This window comes from Podarcis vaucheri (genome assembly GCF_965113315.1).
Source record: "Podarcis vaucheri genome assembly, chromosome: 16".
NCBI lineage: Eukaryota > Metazoa > Chordata > Lepidosauria > Squamata > Lacertidae > Podarcis > Podarcis vaucheri.
This window is the reverse complement of record NC_138754.1, coordinates 10,092,504-10,113,487: the sequence shown is the minus strand read 5'-3', so window position 1 is coordinate 10,113,487 and position 20,984 is coordinate 10,092,504. Positions and strand designations below refer to the sequence as shown.

General features: G+C 48.5%; 1 protein-coding gene and 2 long non-coding RNA genes across 4 annotated transcripts in view; 1 reads left to right on the top strand and 2 right to left on the bottom strand.

Annotated features, from left to right (window-relative positions):
* MUC1 (mucin 1, cell surface associated) overlaps positions 1-12,322 on the top strand; it is a 35,460-nt gene extending 23,138 nt beyond the window's left edge. Inside the window, exons 6-12 of the mRNA XM_082202217.1 lie at positions 200-333; positions 1,553-1,740; positions 2,117-2,190; positions 2,537-2,670; positions 3,836-4,029; positions 5,483-5,629; positions 11,838-12,322. Of these exons, the coding sequence (XP_082058343.1) occupies positions 200-333; positions 1,553-1,740; positions 2,117-2,190; positions 2,537-2,670; positions 3,836-4,029; positions 5,483-5,629; positions 11,838-11,906 (940 nt within the window). The 3' untranslated portion in view covers positions 11,907-12,322. The remainder of the gene's footprint in view (positions 1-199; positions 334-1,552; positions 1,741-2,116; positions 2,191-2,536; positions 2,671-3,835; positions 4,030-5,482; positions 5,630-11,837) is intronic.
* On the bottom strand, positions 197-5,476 carry LOC309520760. 2 transcript variants are annotated; one of them, XR_014214385.1, is made up of 3 exons: positions 5,230-5,476; positions 3,422-3,519; positions 197-291 (listed from the first exon to the last, which is right to left on the bottom strand). It is a non-coding gene; the product is annotated as an uncharacterized lncRNA (long non-coding RNA). The 2 variants fall into 2 exon arrangements; XR_014214386.1 differs by lacking the exon at positions 5,230-5,476 and having other exon boundaries at positions 3,422-3,829.
* Positions 12,323-12,459: 137 nt separating the features above from the next.
* LOC309520710 lies at positions 12,460-14,287 on the bottom strand. The gene is made up of 2 exons (XR_014214323.1): positions 13,314-14,287; positions 12,460-13,164 (listed from the first exon to the last, which is right to left on the bottom strand). It is a non-coding gene; the product is annotated as an uncharacterized lncRNA (long non-coding RNA).
* Between the last annotated feature and the right edge of the window lie 6,697 nt (positions 14,288-20,984).

The window sequence follows — 20,984 nt, the reverse complement described above, 5'->3', positions numbered from 1 at the left end:
ACAATTCTGGTTTCATGCCATGATATGCTCAGGCAGAAAACAATCCTCGCTGGCCGCGTTCCCTGGCAAAGCCAGAGATTTAAACCAGGGACCTTCTGCATGCAAAGCAGCTGCTCTTCTGCTGAGTGATGGGAGTGTGGGGCTGTCAAGCTGCATTTCCAGATCCGCCAACGCTTCTCTTTCCCTTTCTAACGTACAGAAATGGCTCAGTGCTGGCAGATACAACGGTACGCTTCCAGGAAAGTCCAGATGTTTCCGCCGATAAGCTCCGCACTGCTCTGAGCGACGCACCTGAAGACAAACGGCAGGGCCTCAACCTGACTCAGATTGAAGGTGAAGGGCTGAAGGATGAACAGTGGGGGGCTGGGTACTACAGCAAAGCATCCTTCAAGCTGTGTCTGCGACACAAGACTCAGAGCCTCTTGTGCAGCTCCAGGCACAGAATTCCCTTCCTGGAAGTCTAGGCAGGTTTCCAGCCCTCAGTGCTGAAACTGGGATGATTTCTGTAGATTAATATGCACACCGTAGATTTCATTATGCAAAACAACAGCATGACGCTCTGGCCGGAAACACACCAAATATTTAAGGCCCTTTGGTTGGACACCAAAGTAGCACTCAACCTCTCCATCTATTGGCACAAGGATTTCTCCCTGCACAGGGGGACGCTCTCATCTCACCACACCCCTCATGAAACTGCTCTGGGGGTTCCCCCCAGCCCTCTGGAGCAGATCTGGAGAGGACACAGGGTTCACTTGGGCCGGGAGGGAGGAGAGGAGGAAATGTCCCATTGAGCAAACAGCAAGCCTTGCGAGGACAGGACGCAATAGCTGAATGCCGCCCGCTTCAGCTTGCCCCCAGGTATCCTGGGAATAGTCCTTGAGCGCTCACAGAGCTATGATTCCAAGCATCCTTAGCAACCTGGTTCCCAGGATCCTTGCAGATTTCCCATGCATTTAAACATATGGTGGGTACAGAGCTTGAGGGATGTAGTGAGGTTGCAGAATCCAGCTTATTCTACCACAGATGATCTACCCAGTTAGCTATGGGTCTTCCCTACAGCTTTCCCATTCCTCCCCAAAGGGAGAGGTGTAAATGGACATGGAGGGGACTCCCACTGGAAACACCCATTCCTACCTACACATTCCTACCATTGCGGGGTGATGGTGGGCTGGAACGCTTGACTGTGGAGGCAGCTTCCAGGTCTCCTTCCGGAGGCTCCTCCTGCTCCAGCTGGGGGGCCCCTCTCGCCCCGTTGATCTGCTTCCTGCTCAGGTGGTGCCCATAGAAAGAGCAGAAAGAGATGCTCAAACTTCAACAACCCTCGCAGGTGACTATGTATGGGGATGGAGATCAATGGGACTGAAAAGGGCTGGGAGTGGGACAAATGCAAAGAAGGGGGCTTCCCGTAATCCTGAAAGTAAGACTCCAACCCAAGCTTGAGCACCTCTAGGCACAATCCCTGAGCAGGACAGCAGGCCTGCCTCTTCTTCCTCCGCCACAAATCTTTTCCTTCAGGGAGGGGTCCTAATGAGATCGTTTCCTTTCACCTCAGTGACCAAGCAGGAGACGACGCCACCTTCTCCTACCACAGCTAGCACCACCTCAAAGACAACCACACCTAAGCCTCCCATAGAGCAGACGTTCACCGTCACTTACCACATCACAATGGATTTTACTGAGGACTTGTCCAATCCGTCCTCCGAAGCGTACCAGAACCTGACTGCGAAAATCGAGAAGATGGTAAGTTCTGTGGCCTTTCCACCCCCTGGGTGCCCCCTCGCACAGGGGAGGAAAATGCTGCCCCCCAGCCTCTCAGTCCGCGGGTGCGGCCTTTTCATCTGTAAAGAATGGGGCAGATATCTCTGTGCCACTGCAGAGTATGGGGCTTCCAGGTTTGTGACGCAGTTTCCTGGGGATTGTCAGCCCCTATATACAGTCTTCAATTCCCCTCGTCCCTACTGCTTCGCAGGTTCTCCTCTGTGCCTCTCTTTTCCTGTGGGGTGGGGTGGGGCAAACAGAAGGTGAGAAGGCTGACTTCATCCCAGCCATGTCTCAAGCCTCAGAAAAAGAGTTAATAGCATAATACAACATCCGTACTACCCTTTTCTTTCCGCAGTATGAGGACGTTTTCAACTGCTCAGGATGCTCTGCTGAAGGGAAATATCTAGGATACACGGTGAATTCTTTCAGGTACGGAAGGGGGATTATATGCGGGCACCCACCTGAGCTAGGTGGGTCCAGCTGAGTATAGGGCAGCTTCCTGTGTTTCTGCTAAGCATGTACATGTCTCCACTGCAGGGGGTGGAACAGATGGCCCTTGAGGTCCCCTCCACGTCTACAATTCTGGTTTCATGCCATGATATGCTCAGGCAGAAAACAATCCTCTCTGGCCGCGTTCCCTGGCAAAGCCAGAGTTTTAAACCAAGGATCTTCTGCATGCAAAGCAGCTGCTCTTCTGCTGAGTGATGGGAGTGTGGGGCTGTCAAGCTGCAGTTCCAGATCCGCCAACGCTTCTCTTTCCCTTTCTAACGTACAGAAATGGCTCAGTGCTGGCAGATACAACGGTACGCTTCCAGGAAAGTGCAGATGTTTCCGCCAATAAGCTCCGCACTGCTCTGAGCAACGCACCTGAAGACAAACGGCAGGGTCTCAACCTGACTCAGATTGAAGGTGAAGGGCTGAAGGATGAACAGTGGGGGGCTGGGTACTACAGCAAAGCATCCCTCGGGCTGGGTCTGCGACACAAGACTCAGAGCCCCTCGTGCAGTTCAAGACACAGAATTCCCTTCCTGGAAGTCTAGGCAGGTTTCTAGCACTCAGTGTTGCTTCTACATATTAGTATGCTCATTGCACATTGCATTATGCAACACAATGGCATGATGTTCAAAGCAGAGAATGCACCATACATTTCAAGGCCCTTGGGTGGACTGCAGCGTAGCGCTAGATTTCTTCCTCCATCAGCATGAGGATTTCTCCCTGCACAGGGGGACGCTCTCCTCTCCCCACACCCCTCCTGAAACTGTTCTGGGGTTCCCATGGCCTTCTGGAGCAGATCTGGAGGGAGCACAGGGTTCACTTTGGGAGGTGGGAGGAGAGCGAGGACTGTCTCATTCACAGGCAGAAATCCTTGTTAATGGTTAAACACCAAACATTTAAGCAAACCTCGCCCCTGGATCCTGGGAACTGTACTTTACCACAGGGAGCTACAATTCCCAGCACCTTTAGAAAAGTACAAATCCCATAATCCTTCAGGGTGTTCCATTCAGACAGGGGTCTCTCCCAGCCTTACCTGAAGATGCCAGGGGCTGAACTTGGAACCATCTGCATGCAACGCAGATGAGCCATGGATCTTCCCCACAAATTTTCCATTCCTCCCAAAATGGTCATGGAGGAGACTCCCATTTGAGACGCCCATTCATACCCATTCCTGCAGGTTTAAGGTTGGCTTAGCTGCTTCACTGGGCTTCTCCAGAGGCTGCTCCTGCCGCAGCTGGGGAGGGCACCTCTCCCCCCACGGATCTGCAGTGTCCAAAGAAAAAACAGAAAGGGACAATAAAACAGGGGGTGGGACATCAACAACACCCTCAGATAGCTAGGAGAACAGAGTTTAAAAAAGTGCTCTTGAATGAAATGGAAAATGGCTGGTGGTTAAATGCAGTGAAGCAGGCTTTCAGTTACAAAGGCGTATGGAACCCTGAAAATTGAATCAAATCTTGCCCACCTCTAGTACCAATCCCCGAAGAGGACCACAGGCATGTCTCTTTTTCATCAGCCACAAATCCCTCAGGTGTTTCCCTAAAGTGGGTTATTAATGGGATTCTTTGCTATCTTCCAGTGACCTCAGACGCCACGGAACCCCCCAACCCCCCGCCCTCAACAGCAACCTCCCCCCTGGCAACCACCCCAACAACAACCTCGACTACAACCACCCCAACCACTCACCCAGAGACTGTCCCAGGCTGGGGCATTGCTCTCCTCGTCTTAGTTTGCATCCTTCTTCTGCTGGCGCTCATCGCCTTCCTGATCCTGGTAAGCCTCTCAGCCTTCTTTCTCAAAATCAAGCTGGTGGAGGTGCAGACCCACTGGGCCCAAAACAACAGCTCCGCCACCAGCTACATCAACCCACCAGGCGGCTGGAGACTCAGGGAGCTGGCTCTATATAGACTCAGAGTCAGAGGTGCAAGACTAGTGGGTGTGGTTGGGGCAGAGCCAATGGACCACCTGGCAGATATGGGGAACATAAGAAAGAACCTGCAGGATCAGGCCTCGTGTCTATCTAGCTTAGCAGCCTATTACTCAGTAGTGAATCAGACGTGCCTGGCGATTTCTAGTCCTCATTGCAATAACCAGAATAAAGGTAAAGGGACCCCTGACCATTAGGTCCAGTCGTGACCGACTCGGGGTTGCAGCACTCATCTCGCTTTGTTGGCCGAGGGAGCCAGCATACAGGTTCCAGGTCATGTGGCCAGCATGACTAAGCCGCTTCTGGCGAACCAGAGCAGCGCATGGAAATGCCGTTTACCTTCCCGCCGGAGCGGTACCTATTTATTTACTTGCACTCCGACGTGCTTTTGAACTGCTAGGTTGGCAGGAGCAGGGACCGAGCAGCGGGAGCTCACCCCGTTGCGGGGATTCGAACCGCCGACCTTCTGATCAGCAAGTCCTAGGCCCTGTGGTTTAACCCACAGGGCCACCCGCATCCCTATAACCAGAATATTCTGGTATATAGTATATAATATATATATATAACCAGAATATTCTGGTATATAACCAGAATAAATGAGGCAAATTAGTGTGCACGTTGCAGATTCCATTGCACAGAACAACAGGGTGATTGCCAGGCTGCGTATGCACCATAGTGCATTGGGTAAAATGAAACATAGAGCTAAATCTCTTGTCCCGTCAACCCTCCTGTCTTCCTTGCCACCCCAGTATATGCCCTTTGGAGGTACTGCCACGGAGCATGGAAGTGCCATTGAGCTGCTGTGGCTAAAGAGCCTTAAGAAGAGCCTTGCTGGATCAGGCCACAAAGACCCATTTATTCCAGCCCCATTTTCCACTACAGCAGCCAAGCGCCTGCCTCCCAAAAACTCACAAACAGGGCAACAATAGCAGCAGCTGTTACTCTTTCCCAACTGGCATTCAGAGGTAGAGTGCCTCTGAAGCTGGAGGCTTCCTCTAGCTACCCTAGCTAATACCCTTTGATTGGTAATAGCTCTTTGGCCCCACCTACTAGCGGCATGTCGCCTTCGGAAGGTTGCCCAGAAGGGAATGCAGCCCGCTGATGAAAATAGGCTCCCCATTTCTGTCATACGTTGTTACTCAGAAGTAGAACTTGGAATCCTAGCACTGTAGAGTTTGAAGGGACCCAACGGGTCATCTAGTCCAACCCCTGCTCTCACAGCTCTCTCTCACCTTCCCAATCCATCTCTCCCAGTAACATGACCTTTCCTTACACTTACTCTTCTTCACTCCCTTCCAGATCATCTACTGGTGTCGACGGAATCACCGAGGGAAACTTGATTTGCTCAGCAACCAAGACTCCTACCACGTCATGAGTGAGTACCCGACGTACCACACACACGGGCGATACGTTGCCCCCGGAAGCAAGCCTAACCCATACAGCGAGGTGAGCAAGAGTCACTCACCCAACCCCAATCCTGGGGTGCTCTTTAGTGACAAAGGACATAGTACATAGGAATGTTAGAAGCTGCCATGCCCCCGAATAAGCCCATTGGTACATCTAGCCTAATATTGTCTTCACTGACTGGCAGGGGCTCTCCATAATTTCAGACAGGGGGGCCGGAGATGCTCTCACCTGAGCTATGGCCTTTCCGCTTAAGAGAAAGATTCTAGTCCTCAAGTTTCTGAATGAAGGGCTGATTAAAACAGGATGCTGCTTTATGCAGACTCAGATCGTTGGTCCATCTAGCTAAGTGTTGTTTGCACTGACTGGCAGCCCTACCTAGAGATGCAGGGAATTGAACCTGGGACCTTCTACATGCAAAGCAGATGCTCTACCCCTGAGCTACATCTCTTCCCTCAGAAAGAAAGGCCTCATGATTCTAAACACAGGCCTGAGACCATAGCTCAGTCGGTATAACATGAGCCCCTTAACCTGAAGTTCATGGGTTCGAGCCCCATGTTGGTTGAAAGATTTCTGCATTGCAGGGGGGTTGGACTAGATGACCCTCGTGGTCCCTTCCAATTCTACAATTCTATGATTCTATGAAACAGGAATGGAGGAAGCTGCCTTATACAGAGTCAGGCCCTTGGTCAATCGAGCTCAGTTTCTGTTTCCATTCCTAGTGCCTCCCCTACCTATACCTTTCTAATCTAATTCCTCTCCTCCCCCCCCCCCAAAAAAAGAAGCCCCATAGAAACAGTTAATGGTTTCATGCAGGCAGGCATGAATTTGCCACATGGCACCTACTTGTCACCAGTGTTATTTATGTGGGGCTCTGGGGAGGTGCGCCTGGTAGCTTTCAGGAACAATTTAAAAGCATTCCTGTTCATCCAGGCATTTGATGGCTGGAAGACATTGTTCCTGGCAACCCTGTTTGGGACTGTTTTTAAATGCTGTTAGAAAGTTTTAACTGTTTTTAGAATTATTATTAATAATATTATGCTGTACATCTGACTGGGCTACCCCAGCAACTCTGGGCAGCGTCCGACACATTAAAAGACATCAAACATTAAAAACTTGCCTGTACAGGGTTGCCTTCAGATGTCTTCAGAATGGTGTGTGTATTATTATTATTATTATTATTATTAGTGTTTTTCTCACCCTGGGCACCTTCAGGAGGAAGGGCGAGATATAAATTGAAATAATAATATTTTTTTAAAAAACCACCCACATTGACATTAGAGGGACTCCAGGAGCTTAAAATCTGAAAAAATTGGACAGAAGAAGGTAAACAAACGCAGACTTTCAGTCAGGCCCTAAGAATTGGAGGGGTTGGGGCCTAATGGGAACTATCCCAAGCCCCACCATGTTTGCAGGTGAGATGGGGCTGCGAGTCAGTTGTTTGCCTCTGATTATCCCTGCCTGTCCTACCCATTTCTCTACCCTGTATTACTCCCCCTATGTCAGCCTTTACTTTGCAATCCACTTGCGGGCAGAGACCCTCTGGGGTTTTCCCTGCAGCCAACATCTCTGCCAGTCTTGATGGAGGACACCCAAAAGCCCCTGCCTCTCATCCTTCATGACACAACGGTTTCACCGCTGCCCTCGGACCCCAGAGCGGGTTTCCCTGCCCTCCACCTCTGCCCCTGAGTTAATCTTTAATGGGGCAGCCGGTGCGAAAGGCCGCAGCTGTGGTCACCGTGGCAACGGCTGCTTCGGCCAAGGCTTCGGCCTAGCGCACCCGAGGCAGCCTTCGACCAGTTGCCATGGAAACCGTTTTCCTTCCTCCAAGGCTGAGGCCTGGGGAACTTCCACAGATAACACCCACCCACCCTGCTTCCTGACAGGCCGCTGACCCTTGAGAACGGGGTCAGCGTGACCGTCATGGCTGGGTAGGCCACGTTGCCAAGGCGACCTGCGCCAACCGACCCCGGCAGGGCCTCCCGGGCATTAGGTGGCTCTCAGGAAGGGGTGGGCGCCATTGCGCCATTGTGGCAGGGAGAGGCCTGCTAAAGTCACCCCCCGCTCGCTCCCCACAGAGCCGGGCGCACCTGTCCTGTTCCCTAAGCGGCTCTGCTGAGCAAACATGGAGACGCTGAGCAAATATTTAGCTCGGCACCCTGGGACTGTTTGCAAATCGAGGAGGAGGGGAGAGAGAAAGGGGAGGGCAGGGTCAAGCCTGGCACCGCAGGTCCCTGGAATGGCTTCACCCTCCTCCCTCCCGCCCTGTCCCCTTGCTGCAAATGAATACAGCGGGCATCGCTGGTTAGACCGGAGCGGGGGGGACGTGGTGGTGGTCCCAGGCTAGGACTGAGCCCCTTTGCCCTTGGTGTGGTTGCCTGGGGGTACGTGGCCAGCACCTTAGCTGGCCTGGCCGCTCCCCAGCCTCGTGACCGGGCAATGTTTACACACGACATTGAGCTGCTTGTGATGTTTCTGGCTGCCTTCCAAGGCTCTGTCCTCAGCAGCTGGCTGCTGCTCCCAGCATTTTTAACCCCTCTGGGAAAGCGACATTCAGTGGGGTCGATCTGGGCCCCCTGGATGTTGGGGCAATTGCATGCGCACGGCCCTTTAGGTCGGCTTGCTCCACCTTGGCTTTTTCCTTATCGGGATAAGCAAGGCGCTAGCCCTCAGTGTTCCACAGGGAAAGGTGGAAATGCACCGGAGCCCTTCGCTTCTCTCCGTTTCCTCAGCAGAGAAACAGGGGAAGTGAAGGAAATGGAGGGCTGTATCCAGTGTCTGTGCTACTCAGAGCAAACCCATTGCAATGGATGGTGGTGGCAAACATAGCTCCCCAACAGGTCAACTCTAAGGAGAACTTAGGCCACAACCTTAAGCACTATAGTAGCACTTTAAATAGTCATGGCTTCCCCCTCAAAAAATAATTATAGGAGCTGTAGTTCGTTTGGGGAGCTAAGAGTTGTTAGGACACCCTCAATTTGTCTCCTAGAGTGACAATTTCCAGAGTTTCCTGGGATTGACTGTTAAACCACTCTATCGATGGCTATATTCTACCTCCCCTGTTGGAGGCAGAGCTGCTGATGTGCTCAGGTCCCGCTTTAATAATAATAATAATAATAATAATAATAATAATAATAATTTATTTTTACCCCGCCCTCCCCAGCCAAGACCAGGCTCAGGGCGGCTAACACCAAATACCAAAACAATTGATTAGAATACAGCTTTAAAAACAACATTAAAATACAACATTAAAACATTAAAATGCAGCCTCATTTCAGTGGATCTCAATCAAAAACTTTTTGGGGGATAAAAACATCAAGTCTTCACCAAGGCTAACTATCCAGACTGGTCCTATGTGGGCCAGAAAAAAGCCAGGGAAGCCCCCAAATAGGAGTTCCAACTCAGAAGGAGAAAGGAAAAAAGAAAGAGGCAGAGGGAATCAAATTGATTCCAAGCCAAAGGCCAGGCGGAACAACTCTGTCTTACAGGCCCTGCAGAAAGAAATCAGATCCTGCAGGGCCCTGGTCTCATGAGACAGAGCGTTCCACCAAGCTGGGGCCAGTGTTGAAAAGGCCCTGGCTCTGGTTGAGGCTAATCTGACTTCCTTAGGGCCCAGGACCGCTAGAGTGTTGCTATTTATGGACCTTAAGGTCCTCCGTGGAGCATATCAGTCTTCCTATGGCGGCATCTGCTTGGCCACTGTGAGGACAGGGCCACTGGTCGGATCCTGGAGGCCCCTTCTGATGCTCTTATGGGTTACAGTGAGGGAAGGGTCTCCATGCCCTCCCAGTGGACTTCCTTTTCTGATGGACCGCTGTGGGGAAAAGGATGCTGGGTTAAATCGGCCTTTGGTCTGATCCAGCAGGGCGTTTTTATGTTCCAACAATGGCCAATCAGACCATCCTGTGAAGCTCATGACCCACAGCTGGGACAGAGCCCCCATGTGGGAAACCTTTAGCCCCCCCCCCTCCCCCAGATGCTGCTGAACTACAACTCCCATCAGTCCCAGCAAGTATGACCCACCGCCAGCAATGATGAGAGTTGCCGTTCATCAATTTTTTGAGGGCCAAAGGTTCCCCACACTTACACAAGATGGAGGCACCGGCAGCCTTTGGGAGACCCTTGAAGAAAATATTTTGAAGGGGGGAACCTAAAGAGCAGGGGTCCCAAAAACAACCGAGTAAAGACAGAGCATGTTCAGTGAGCCTTAGTGCCTTTTGTTTGGGGTGGGTGGAATGGTAAAAGGTAAAGGGACCCCTGACCATTAGGTCCAGTCATGACCGACTCTGGGGTTGCGACGCTCATCTCGCTTTATTGGCCGAAGGAGCCGGCGTACAGCTTCCGGGTCATGTGGCCAGCATGACTAAGCCGCTTCTGGCGAACCAAAGCAGCGCACAGAAACGGCATTTACCTTCCCGCCGGAGCGGTACCTATTTATCTGCTTGCACTTTGACGTGCTTTTGAACTGCTAGGTTGGCAGGAGCAGGGACCGAGCAACGGGAGCTCACCCCGTTACGGGGATTCGAACTGCCGACCTTCTGATCGGCAAGCCCTAGGCTCTGTGGTTTAACCCACAGCGCCACCCGCATCCCTTCTAGGTGGAATGGAGAATGCTGCAAAAGGGCGGGGCTGGCGGGCGGGCTGCAGCCTCAGCACTCTGTGTTGCAACTGGGCCCACCTGGTTTAAATGTACAACCCATTTTCGTGTTCCCTTGGCTCAAGGTCGCTCACAAAGATGTTTTCAAAAGCAAGGCTAAGGGATGTTAACAATGTTCCAGGAAGCCTTCACACATGCCGGCCCTTACCAAGGCAAAGCTGTCCACAGGTGGCGTCATCCAAAATCTGCCTCCCCACTCTGCAATAGTACCCTATTTCTGCCACTTGCCTCACCTGTACACCTTGCAGCTGAGCTGCCCTTATTTGCTCATATCCTCCAAGTTCCAACCTTTTTAGCATGCAAAGAGGCACATTTGTTTGCTTTTTATTGTTACGTGACAAAATAACTCCTCGTGCCTTTGCTGGGAACAGGAGGCATAAAACGTCTTTTATGGGGCCTGATGACTGGCACGCCTCACAAAAGAATTTTGGACATTTTCGCTTCTGAACTTCCCTGTTGCCAAGGTAAAGGTCTCAGTGGCCTTCTGTGTAAATAGAATTTACACAGGACATGCCAATATTCAGAATTTTAAAACCTATGTTTGTCCATGCGTAAGTTATTCAGTCCAGTGTCAAATCAAGAAGGATGAAGTTTTACATGGCCAGGAGGCTTTGTTGCCCCCAAGCTATAAACCCACGAGTCTGTGACTGGGTCAAGATTTGGACCCACGTCTCCCAGTTTAAACCCTTTCAGATAAGCAGGCTGCTGCTGAATGTTCACAGGATCAGAGCGCGTAAAACTGTTGGCAAGCCTGTGCAGATTACTCTTCTTTCTCTCTATGCTGTATCCAGTTTTACTCAAAACTAAATCAACTGAAATGCCCGTTAGCCATTAATGGCCATTCATGTTAATGGATCTGCTCTAAGTAGGGATGAATGGTCCCGCCCATTTAGAGTCTCTCTGTTTCTCATTTTTCCAAGCTTGGTTTCAGTTATCCACCTTCCTACTGTGGTTTGTGATTTTTTTTGGGGGGGTGGGGTGGGAGTAGGGAGGCGGAATCCTCATGAAAACTCATCAGCTTATTAGTACAAATTTCTCCTTTAAAAACCCACATTTTTGTATGCAGTTTTGACTTAACATACATATTTTTGCAAATGATTTATTCTAATATAATGCATTTTGTATGTGTTATATCCCCACAATATAGACATTTTAAGTAAACGTTATTTGGGGAATTGCATCTCAGAATTCAAAGTACAGATTTCAAAGAAGGGCTGTGTTTCCATTCTTGTATTGTTTTGGAAAGTCCGAATTCAGTAGGTTCTGCTGCAAATGCAAACTGAATCTATTTTCTCTCCCATCCTTCAGTTTGAGTTTGAATAATATTGAATACAACACACTGGACAGATAGAAATTCCATTGGGGGAACTTTTTCTGGCACAGCAATGCAAGAAGCATTGCATCTCCTGTTCCATTTCTCTCTTACTAATGGAAGAGGAGCAAGGCCAGTAGAGAGAAGTTGGCAACCCTGGAGCCAAATATGTGACTATGGTTAGTCGCTCAGCAGGGGATGTTTAGCGCCAAAGCACAACTTCCTACATGTCTTAGGTGATTGTACTAACCATTTCCTTTAACTGTGTGTTTTCCCCACAGAATCTTCCCAGGAATGGTAACGCTCCCTTCTCCTACACCAACCCCACAATGGCCAATGATGAACTGTAGGTGGAGCGCACCCTACAGTTGGACTTGGCAAGGGGGGGTTAGCCAGAACCTGGCTGAGCCAGGTAAATTTAGGGATATTGTTGGGCTTCAGTGTGAATATGGGAAGGATGAGTTCTGCAAACAAGCTTGGAAATAGACACTCGCCTACTCACCTGTGGTGAGTTTCAAATTGCCTGAAGGCGAACAAGCAGCACAATTTCAACAACTGAAAGAATCTCTTCTATAGATGTGCCAAAAAAATCCACCCCTTACAAACGTGTGGTGAGCAAGCAACCCTCTCCAAAGCAATGAGGACAACTAGAGAATGCTTTGCAAAGCTAGCTGTGTCCCTCAAGCTTGGAATGTTATGCTCTGTTCAGCAGAACTCCCTGTCACAAGGATCTCACCAGGGCTCAAATGATCAATGGAAGATTCTCTTGCACTGGACAAATTAACTAAGAAGATGAGGACGAAAGGAAACCACCTAAGCTGCTGAACTGTAAACTCTGAGTTTCCAGACTATTTCCCCCATCACCACTATGAAAAAGTTGAACTTTTTTGCTTTTACTTTTACTAATTATTTTTATTTTTATTAATATTAATATTAATATTCTATTAGTGATTTTTGTAAAAAAATTCAAACTGCAATATAGGAGATCAACATGTACATAAATATGCAGGTCCTGCTTTCCAAACGCTCACTCTGCAAGAATTCACTTATCCAAACATGAGGAATTACTACCCAAACCTACACATTGCAAATTCAGATATGCAAACAGAGAGCATTTTTTACTTCCTTGTTTGCCTTTTGCTGGTTGGCTGAGGAACAGAACTGAACCGTTAGTGATCTGTATTTTAGTAAGGTTTAATGGGGCTTTCCTAAGGGGTGGGTTTAATTTGTATTTATTTCTTATGGCTTTTAGAGGCCAAACTTCCATGGCTGGGAACACATTAGAAATTCCCCCATAGGAATCAATGGAAATCGTTGACTCCTTATATGAACTCTTGCCTCCCGAACGATTTCCAGGGGACGCATTGTGTTCAGATAGTGGGACCTGAATGTACTGCCTTTTGGGGGACATAAGTCTGATTAGGATGCAAAATCTCAACCCCTGTGAAACCTGGGAGAGGGCAGAGTGCAATAATCAAAATAGCCGTGCTCCAATCTTTTCTCCCCCGCAATCCTGCTCCACACATGGAACAATCCTTGCTCCAGACAACCTTGCCATCTCTGAATACTAGTTGCGAGGAATCACAGGTGAGGAGAATCGCTGCTGTGCTCATATCCTCCTTGTGAGCCAGTGGCGTAGCGTGGGGGGTGCAGGGGGGGCCGGCCGCACCGGGCGCAACATCTGGGGGTTAGGGGGTGCAAATCCACAGGTTAGGGGGCACAAATTACTTGCCTTGCCCCGGGTGCTGACAACCCACGCTATGCCACTGTTGTGAGCTTCTTGTTGGGGCATCTGTGAGAATAGATACAGGATTATGTGGGCCATTGCCCTGATGCAGCCGGGCTTTGCTTATGTTCTTAAGCTACAGCATGTTCCCCCCCAAGTGAGAATACAGAGGGGCAAGTTGCGTCTTGACCTGATTTCCTCCACCTCAACACGAAAAAGTTCCAGAGGAGTCAAACCCAGACGCATGAAGGAACAAGATTAACCCGAAATATTTATTTAAGGTGGAGAGGAAAAGAGTGTGCCCTTTCTTGCCAACCCAGGATCCTTAAGCTTCAATGCTGGGGTTACCTCTCCCCTCCCCTCCAAAAATCCTATGCTTCCATAGGGATGCTGTCGTTCCAAATCTGCATTGTACAGGAGATAGTCCACAGTCCTCTCCATACAGGTTCCTAACCAGTCAGCATTGTTATGGTAAATGCTTTGGAGGGGAGGTTTTTGAAAGCCAAATTTGGCAACTGCCTTATCTGCAAATCCTGGTGCTTGTGGGTGGTGTCTCGGTGTACAGTTTTGTACAACAGCAAACCTCAAAATTCTTGGGTGAAGGGTTTTGGAGTTGTGGGGGGAGGCAAACAGGGCGTGGGGAGGAAGAGGAAGTGCCGTGGCTTCTGTGACAAATTCTATATTTATAACATTTAACAATAAACGGATCTACGTTGGTATCGAGGGTGTGTTGCCTTCTTTGCTTTTGGGGTAGCGACTAGGAACTTCAGAGAGAACTGGGTCTCTTTTTATCACCTGGCTAAGGCGGCAAAGTTTTTTTACTAGCTTGGCTGACACACACAAGGCGATGGAAGATGCGTCTGAACCCGTGTTTTCTCTGGGCCCGTGTCACTGACTTTTTGGCTCCAGAGGAATGCAAGGAACCCGCTGGAAAACCACCAAAGGAGGAAGGCTCAGAGCCCTGGGATTGGTGGTGGGGCGACGATGCAAGTGGTCAGAGGGAGAATAATAATAATAATAAATGTTATTTATATCCCGCCCTCCCCAGCCGAAGCCGGGCTCAGGGCGGCTAACAACAATAAAACAGTACAAAAGTACAGCACAAACAACACTCTAAAATCATTCATTATAAAATTAATTAATTCAGGCCACTGGCAACCATTGGGCCAGAGCTCCGCGAAGATTGCTGAGGGAGGGGGTCAGGCTGTGCCCTGGCCAAAGGCCTGGTGGAACAGCTCTGTCTTGCAGGCCCTGCGGAAAGATGTCAAGTCCTGCAGGGTCCTTGTCTCTTGTGACAGAGTGTTCCACCAGATCGGAGCCACAGCCGAAAAAGCCCTGGCTGTAGTTGAGGCCAGCCTAACCTCCCTGTGGCCCAGGATCTCCAAGATGTTTTTATTTGAAGACCGTAAGTTTCTCTGTGGGACGTACCAGGAGAGGCGGTCCCGTAGGTACAAGGGTCCTAGGCCATATAGGGCTTTAAAGGTTAAAACCAGCACCTTAAACCTGATCCTGTACTCCACCGGGAGCCAGTGCAGCTGGTATAGCACCGGGTGAATGTGATCTCGCAGCGAAGACCCCATAAGGAGTCTCACTGCAGCATTCTGTACCCGCTGGAGTTTCTGGGTCAGTCTCAAGGGCAGCCCCACGTAGAGCAAGTTACAATAATCCAGTCTGGAGGTGACCATTGCGTGGATCACAGTGGCTAGGTCAGGGCGAGAGAGATAAGGAGCCAACTGCTTAGCTTGGCGGAGATGGAAAAATGCCGCCTTTGTTGTAGCTGCAATCTGCGCCTCCATGGAAAGGGAGGTGTCGAAGATTACACCCAAACTCTTAACGGATGGTGCTGGCACTAATTGCACCCCCGCAAGAGATGGGAGTTGCCCCCCCCCCAATCCCATATCGTCCCGTCCCAGCCACAGGACTTCTGTCTTCAAAGGATTTAGCTTAGAAGACTAGGAAGAGGAGGTTTCGGAAGAGGAAGAGGTCACAGGGTTTAGTGAGCTGGGAGAGTCGGTGGCAGAGAGGAGTCCAGAATCGGAGGCAGGAGAGTGGGATGAGGGAGGCCAAGAGGCGGAGATAAGTCAGGCTGGTGAAGAGTCACAGGTGTCTCTCCCACCCGCTGTGACAAGCTCCCTTCCCCACTTGTCTCCCAGAACCAGAAGAGGCATGAAAAAGGCGGAGGAGAGGCTAGCCGCACACAGGCGCAGTCTCTGATTGCTTGGGAAAAGCCCTGGGGAGGAGGGGGCTTAACTGACGGCTGTGGAGAGGCAGGGATTTCAGTCCCTGCAACTGATTTTCAGAGTAAGGCTACCGCGAATGAGCTGATCTGCTTATTAGGCCTGACGCTCAACCACATCTGTGGCGATCATGCTTTTGCTAATAAAGAGATCACTCCAACTTTGAACAATGTCATTACTGACCGGCACAATCCTGTAAGTGGGGCAGGAACAGGGTGGGGTGGGGTGGCCGAAACAGAAACATTCTCAGTGGCCAGAGATCCCCTAGTATCTGTGGGACAGAAGGGAATGGAAAGCTGTAGGGGAATGGAATGGAGAATTGCCCTCAGACCAGTCCCTGTCTCCTCAGCCTAAGCTACCTCGCAAAGTTGTTGGGAAGATGTTGAGGACCACGTTGGCCATTTTGAGCTCCTTCGTGGAAAAGTCTGATGTGCTTGTAAGTAAAAAAACTTGCTGACTCAGTTGGAAGCCTGCGGACCACATTTCTGTCCCATACAACCACCCCTTGCCATTTCAAAAGGAATTACATGGCAAATTGCGGGTCATAAGACCATAAAGTAAGAAGATTATACTGAGATGATAAAAAACGGTGAATGGTCAAAAGGCTTCCAGCAGCTGGTGTGTAACACCGGGACAAGGCAACTGTCCCATCTGCGCCAGGAAGAGTTTTCTTGGCAGGCTCCCAAATCACCACAAATGAGCCACGAATGACGCAGCCACGTTGCACAGGGCTGCAAATACTCTGTCCACTGGCCAACTTTTCAAAATGCTTTCACAACCTTTGGCACAAAATTTGTAGCCAGGAGCATGTGAAATAAATTCTGAAATCAGTATATATATATTTTTTACAGATTCGGCACCTTTGCCTTGGTGTTCTGCTTAGCTTGCATAATTTATTCCCAGAGGGGCAATGAGCAGCGCTGAGCAGAGAAATCAAGGGTGGGGGGTCCCCCTTCCTCCAGCAGGAAACCTGCTTCAAATCTCTGACTTCTAAGATTTTGACTGGTGTCACCCACGTGCTTTCCGAACCTATATTCCTCTCCATAATGACTAGAAACTTGCTTGGGAAAAGGAAAAAGAAAGCCAGCCTTTTCAGAAAGCTGGTTATTGTAGGGTTTCCCCCCACCAGTGCCCCAGACCTCCAATCTGGATAAAGCGCAGTAGAATTAAAGCCTGTTTTGCCATGCAAATGTTAATAATAACAGTAGCCAGAAAGTGTTTTATATAAACTACCCTGTCCTCTCTTACTTGCCTTTTCCCTAAACTAAAAAGTCTCAAATGCTATAACCTTTCCTTATTGGACTTAGGCATCTCTCCTGAGAAAAGGAACCTAGGGACTTGCTTTCAATCCCCATCATCTCGAGGTAGAACGATGAGGACCAGAATCTTGCTTTATTTTTAGGGGAAGGACCATAACTGTGTGTGTGTGTGTGTGTGTGTGTGTGTGTGAGAGAGAGAGAGAGAGAGAGAGAGAGAGAGAGAGAGAGAGAGAGAGAGAGAGCGCACATGATTCATACATCAAAGGTGCCAGCTTCAACTCCTGGCAACCAGGGTTGGGAGAAACCTTTGCCTGGAGAGCTACTGCCAGTCAGTGTAGGCATTACTCAGCTCAATGGACCAGTGGTCTGACTGCATAAGACAGCTTCTGACGCTGATTTGTGGAATAGCGGGGGAGCGGGGGGAAATGCCTCCAGTTTGCCTCTTGCAACATGGTTTGAGGTGTTTTTTCTTCCCTCAGTCAACCGTTCCAAAGCAGAGTCCTAGAGAATCTGCTGGGCAAACAATAAACGGAGGAAAAATGAGGAAACGAAACTTAATATTTCAACTGGCTGCGAAAGTGATGGATGACACTTTCGAAAGAAAAGAATAAGATAGAAGGTTTGTGTGCACAGAGAGAGATGTGAAGGGAACTGGCAGTGAGCCCCTCATTTACACACACACACACACACACACACACACACACACACACCCCAATTTCCACTTTTTTTCAGTCAAGACTTGAGGAGCCAAGTTCCTTTGATCCACACAATTCAGCCCTTGAGCCAATTTTGGGCTGTGTACACACCATACATTTAAAGCCCAGTTCTCCCCGCCTTGAAAAAAGAAATCACAAAGGAAATTTTTCACAATTTGAGATTGCGACAAGGACTACAACCTGCAGACCCTTTTTACATGAGTTGGCATTCCTTTATGACACATACAGCGCAACCGTCATTTCCAAGAAAAGCCTGGCAGATCTGGAACGACACTTGACAATTGAATAACACTCATGTTCTTTATTTGGACCTCGTTCTTTTAACCCATGCGCAACTCCTACTCACCCTACAGGCCTATTTTATAGTTCGCCTTTCCTCTTTTCATTTTTGTCTGTTGTCACAAGTGTTCCCCCTGTTTTATATACGTAGTAAAACGAAATTAAAAATCCTCACCCCCCAAAAAAGAACGAGAGTAAAAAAAAGCGCTTCTGATACTCATTTTTCACCCTGTCAAATTTCTCCCCACAAAATCCTGCCAGTGCCTGGTGGAATCAGGGGCAAAGAGGAGCAAGCAGGAACCATCAAAACTGGAATCCCAGTCAAATCCAGCCTGTGCGTAACTGGGTGAGACGGGCAAGGAGTCCATTAAACACAGAAAATGTGGGCTGGGAGGGCAATTAATTGAGTGCCAAGGGCTGGGTCTGTGGTGCAAGAATCACTGCCAGGAATTGGGGTAGGACAGGGTAAACAAGAATGTGAGCCCTTCTGGGAAATCCCCAAACAGATGTTCCAACGTGACTGTCCCTGCTATATATTTTACATCATCCTGCTTCCTTGAGTACCAGAGATGGGTGGTGCTGCCTGGTTAAGATTCCTTTGGTTAAGAGAACACTGGGAAACTTTTGAAGGCTTTGCATTATTTGCTTTAGAATCATGGAATTGTAGAGTTGTAAGGGACCATAAGGATCATTTAGTCTATACCATATGTGGTGGGGGTGTAAGATGGTAAGACAATTTTGGAACGAGATACATGATGTTATGTACTGAGTTGAATAGGATCCAAATTGCAGCAGTCTGATTGGTCCTAGAACAATAGGATCCAAAATGCAGCAGTCTGATTGGTCCTAGAACAATAGGATTCAGAATACAGCAGTCTGATTGGTCCTAGAACAATGCAGCAGTATGATTGGTCTGCAGGAGCCACCCAATCCAGCTCCAGGTGGAAGTGACTCCACAACCTGATTGGCCTACAGGAGAATTCCGGAATTAGCCAATCATGTGCAGCCCATTGTGTAAATAATGTATATAAAGCAGATACTTTGAGGGGACTTCCATTCCTCCTCACCACTATGAGCTGAATAAAGAGCATGGAATCCACTCTTGACTCTGAGTATATTTCACATGAGGTGATCAAAAAGATCCTCAGGAGCTCTATTTAAAAAACAACAACCAGAGTCATACTGAGTTTATTGAGAAACGACATACCCAAGGACAAAAGGAATATATTTTTGCATTATTATTATTATAACCGCAGCCGCAAGAATACTTAGGGCAAAATATCGGAAAACAGAAAAAGTACCGCAAATGACAGAATGGCAAGTTAAGATTTGTGAGTTTGCCGAGATGGCAAAAAATGACTTCAGCAATCAGGGGCTGCTCCAATCAAAAATTCTATACAGAATGGGAATGCATAGGGGAATATATGAAGAAATATGGTGTTAAAGCAGAACTCTTAGTAGGCAATTGTTAAGCGTGTAAGGACAAAAGAAGTAATTATAATTTAACAGTTTTCAAGTTACTCTATTTTATCAAAGAAACTAGAAAAAATATATATTATGATGGGGAGATCTCACACAGGTGAAGGGAAGCAGTGGGGAGGAGGGGAGGGTTGGGTTGAATTTGGGAATAAAATAATAAATGGGACAGCGAAGGATATAATAGGTTCTTATAGAATAGTAATATGTTGTAGCCAGAATAGAAGTTTAAAAGGGGAAGTAAAGGTACTTTTAGTATTTTCATTATTCTAAGCGCCTGCCAACCTAGCAGTTCGAAAGCACCCCCGGGTGCAAGTAGATAAATAGGTACCGCTTACCAGCGGGAAGGTAAACGGTGTTCCGTGTGCTGCGCTGGCTCGCCAGATGCAGCTTTGTCACGCTTGCCACGTGACCCGGAAGTGTCTCCGGACAGCGCTGGCCCCCGGCCTATAGATGTGAGATGGGCGCACAAACCCCAGAGTCTGTCAAGACTGGCCCGCTCGGGCAGGGGTACCTTTACCTTTACCTTTAAGTTATTATTATTTCTTATTGGTAGAAGGCAATGTTAATTTAGATTTCTTTGTTTTGCTGTCTGTATATATTTTTTTTTCTTTTTTAAGCCAATAAAAATGGGGGGGGGGGAGGATCATCTAGTCTAAGCCCCTGCAACACAGGAATATTTCTGCCCAACATGGGGCTGGAACCGCAAGCTCCACCACCTGAGCTATCTCAGTAGAAGAAGAGAGGAAGCAAACAGATCGTTCTCTGAAGCCAGACTTCCCCCAAAAAAGTGATGGGGAGAACTGTAGCCTTTCAAATGTCGTGGTCTCCAACTCCCATGATTCATGACGCCTGGCCAGCGCTGGCTGGGGACTGATGAGAGTTGTAGTCTGACAGCAAATGGATGGCTGCAGATTCTTCATCCCTGCTCTAGGTAAGAGAATATTACACCTCCGTGAGGGCATTTGGTGGGCGATCCCCAATTGGTTGGGACAAGAACAGTGGTACCTCGGGTTACATACGCTTCAGGTTACAGCAGTGGCGTAGCGCGGGTTGTCAGCACCCGGGGCAAGGCAAGTAATTTGCGCCCCCTAACCCGTGGATTTGCGCCCCCTAACCCTAACCCCCAGATGTTGCGCCCAGTGCGGCCGGGCCCCCCTGCACTCCCCACGCTACGCCACTGGGTTACAGACTCTTGACATTGGCTGAGATGACAGGCAGAATCCGTGACCAACGAAAGGAGACGGTGGAAGAAGAATGGAGAAAATTTAAAAGCTACCTTAAGGACTATTATAAACTTAATGAATGTTAAAGTGTTGTGGTTTTTAGAAATAAAGGGATACAGTGATATAAGGTCAGAATATAGAGAGGACTAAGATGACAGAGGTTGGAAGTAACAATTGGGAGTTGCTAAAAATTATGGACATTGGGATGCAGAAAGGGGGGGGAAGGGGAAGTCCAAGAAAAGAGGTTTATGAAAATATGTTATGAAACTATACGTGTATGTTTGTCTCTTTAAGTGTTTGTTTGTTATTTAAAAACTTTGTAAAACCAATAAAAATTCTATAAAAAAAACAAAAACAGAAATAATGCTTCAGGTTAAGAACTTTGCTTCAGGATGAGAACAGAAATTGCTTTTTTTTTTTATAAAATTTTTATTAGTTTTACAAAAGTTTTTATAACAAACAAACATAAAAGAAAAACAGACAAACAAACAAATATAATTTCAAAATGT